Source organism: Alligator sinensis, unplaced genomic scaffold, assembly GCF_000455745.1.
Source record: "Alligator sinensis unplaced genomic scaffold, ASM45574v1 scaffold1462_1, whole genome shotgun sequence".
NCBI classification, from domain to species: Eukaryota; Metazoa; Chordata; order Crocodylia; family Alligatoridae; genus Alligator; species Alligator sinensis.
The window spans coordinates 99,591-102,315 of record NW_005842850.1 but is presented as its reverse complement, the minus strand read 5'-3'; the positions used below and the strand labels follow the sequence as shown (position 1 = coordinate 102,315).

Here is a 2,725-nt window from a genome sequence, read left to right as displayed (position 1 = left end):
CTAGGGTAGGGGTGGGGGCAGGGGGGCTCTGCAGGGAAACCTGCCCCTTCCCGCTGAGCCTTGAAATGTGAAGCCCGCCTGGAAATAGCAATGACCTTCAGCAAGGGTCACGGAGCTGCTGGCTCCAGCTCCCAGCCTTACCCTGGGGAAACTGAGGCACAGGGCAGGCTATGCCACCCAGGGAAAGGGAAACTGAGGCATGAGGCGGGGCAGGGGCTCTCTTCATCCAGTGCCAGGTGGCAGCCTCCCTGGCCTCATGGCACTTCTAGCCTTCGCTCTGCCAACTCCTGCCGGACCCCTCCAGCTTTTCCCAGTGCAGTGGGAGCCCAGCACTGGGCAGACTGGGTCACGGGGACCTTTTGCCTGCTCCCAGTCAGCCTGGGGGTTAGAAGAGATGCCCTGCAGGGGGTCCAGCAGCTGCTGATCCTGGTGCTGGTTGGTGGGGATATGCTAAAGGTCACAGGTCAGGGTGCAGCCCATAGCAGGGAGGGCACAGTGCTGGCGCAGGGCCCAGCCAAAGGTTATCAGTAAGTGATAGCCCTGGGCACGGCCCAGCTGCCTGCATCCCCCATGCCAGGGCCCAAGGCAGGCTGGGCTGGAGCCGCGGCTGCCTACCTTCTAGATGTTTGACAATGCCACGCAAGCTGTTGCCATGGGCAGCAATGAGGACCCGCTTGCCGGTCTTGATCTGGGGGGCAATGTGGTCATTCCAGAAGGGCAGTGCCCGGGCAATGGTGTCCTTGAGGCTCTCGCACAGTGGCAGCTCTCCGGGCTTCAGATCTGCATAGCGCCGTGCCTGGGGACACATGCAGACACCCCATTCAAGCACCAAAACCTTCCTCAGCTGCCTGACCCAGCCTGAGATCCCCCATGGGGCACTGAGATCACCCCCCTGCCCCCTAGCCACCACTGGGGGACCTGGCTCACCTTGCTGATGATCTGGTGGAAGGAGTGTTGCTCATCCATGGGGGGTGGGGGCACGTCATAGGAGCGGCGCCATACCTTGACCTGCTCCTCGCCATGCTTGGCAGCCGTCTCGGCCTTGTTGAGGCCAGTGAGGCCGCCATAGTGGCGCTCATTGAGGCGCCAGGTTCTGACCACGGGCAGCCACATCTGGTCAATGCCATCCAGGATGAACCAGAGGGTGCGGATGGCTCGCTTGAGAACCGAGGTGAAGCAGATGTCAAACTCATAGCCAGCCTCCTTCAGGGCCTGGGCCCCCCGTGTCGCCTCCTCGGCCCCCTTGGCACTCAGGTCGGCGTCGAACCAGCCACAGAAGCGGTTCTCCTGGTTCCACGTGCTCTCGCCATGCCTCACAATCACCAGCCGGTGGGTTGGCATCTTTAGGCCTTGCGAGGGGGGACCCCTGGGCGGCTGGTGGCAGCTTTTATATACCTGTCTGCCCAGCCAATCCACGCTGACATGGGGTAGAGGGACAGGGGAAGTACCAACTGCAGCATGGGAGCAGAGCGGTGTCTGCTGTTTGAGTGACAGCCAGATGCCAGGACAGAATTAGAAGCATGGAGTCACGGGGTTGCAGGACAGAAATAGCCCTATGCGGGTGGCACTGTGACCTTCTCCAGGACACAGCAGAGGGGCTGAGGCTGGAGAGGGACTTCTGCTAGGGACCAGGGAGTAGGGGGCCTACCAGCTGTGTTTAATCAGGAGCCTAGAGAAGCCAAAGACCCTGTCCAAGCTGCAACTGGGTGCCCCTGCTGCCAGCGGGGCTAGGTATCTATTGGCAGGGCAAGTCGGGCAAGCTTCCACCCAGAAGCACAAAAGACACCAGCAGGATCCTCTTCCTGGGGAAGGGGCCTGGGACATTTCTCCTGCCTTGTCTTGGCTCCCAAGGACTCCATGGCCTGTTTGGATTCTCCTCTTTCCTTCCCCATCTCCACCCCACCCCTGTGTTTATGAACTAGTCACTCACTGCAGGGTAAGGGTGCATCCATAGGGACTGACTTAGCATGGCCTGGCTTATGGGTCCCTGCTTGCAGCATATTCATACTGTCTTCTCACATATCACATGCATGCAAACAAGGTGCATGTTTCATAGAAGCATAGAAATCATACAAAAGTGGGGCTGGAAGGGACTTCTGGAGGTCACATCTTGTCCAACCCCCTGCCTGAGGCAGTATCAGCCCTGTCCAAACCAGCCCAGACAACCCCATTGTCTGACCTCTCAGTAAAACTACTGTCAGGCCTGACACAACACCAGGCATCACACCCAACCTGGTCACAGGAAAAGCAGGAGAACCACACTGGCCAACGTTTTACTGCTGTAAGAAGTTGTTGTAAGAGACTCCAGGCAGAGACTGTGCCTCCACTATAGAGGAAGGCTGTGCCTCCCACTACAGAGTAGGGTGCCAGTCGGACGAGACGGGGTAGGGGGAGAAGTTCCTTTCTGATCCCAAATGCAGCATCAGTCTGAGCCTGAGCAGAAGGGAAGACCCTCTACTCAGGATCCTCTGGGTTTGGTCCTAACAGGAGCACTGGCACAGCTCAGTTGCCATCCCCAACCTGGGCTACAGCCAACAGCTCTGAGGAAGGCGTAACCCCCACCTTGATACATGTAGCAGAAAGACAGGGTGACAGGGAGTGGGTGGAGGCCTGAGCTTTACTGGAGGCTTCAGACTAGCCATGACCAGCCCGGGTATTCAGCTGTAGTGTGGCTGGTTGAGATGAGCAGCTAGGTCCCCAAGTCTGACACCATAGCCAAACAATG

At 58.8% G+C, this 2,725-nt stretch overlaps 1 protein-coding gene across 1 annotated transcript in view; it reads right to left on the bottom strand.

The window, feature by feature from the left end:
- The window catches only part of PGAM2 (phosphoglycerate mutase 2), a 2,562-nt gene extending 1,166 nt beyond the window's left edge, over nt 1–1,396 (bottom strand). Inside the window, exons 1-2 of the mRNA XM_006035519.3 lie at nt 928–1,396; nt 616–796 (exon numbers count right to left, since the gene is read on the bottom strand). Of these exons, the coding sequence (XP_006035581.1) occupies nt 616–796; nt 928–1,341 (595 nt within the window). The 5' untranslated portion in view covers nt 1,342–1,396. The remainder of the gene's footprint in view (nt 1–615; nt 797–927) is intronic.
- Between the last annotated feature and the right edge of the window lie 1,329 nt (nt 1,397–2,725).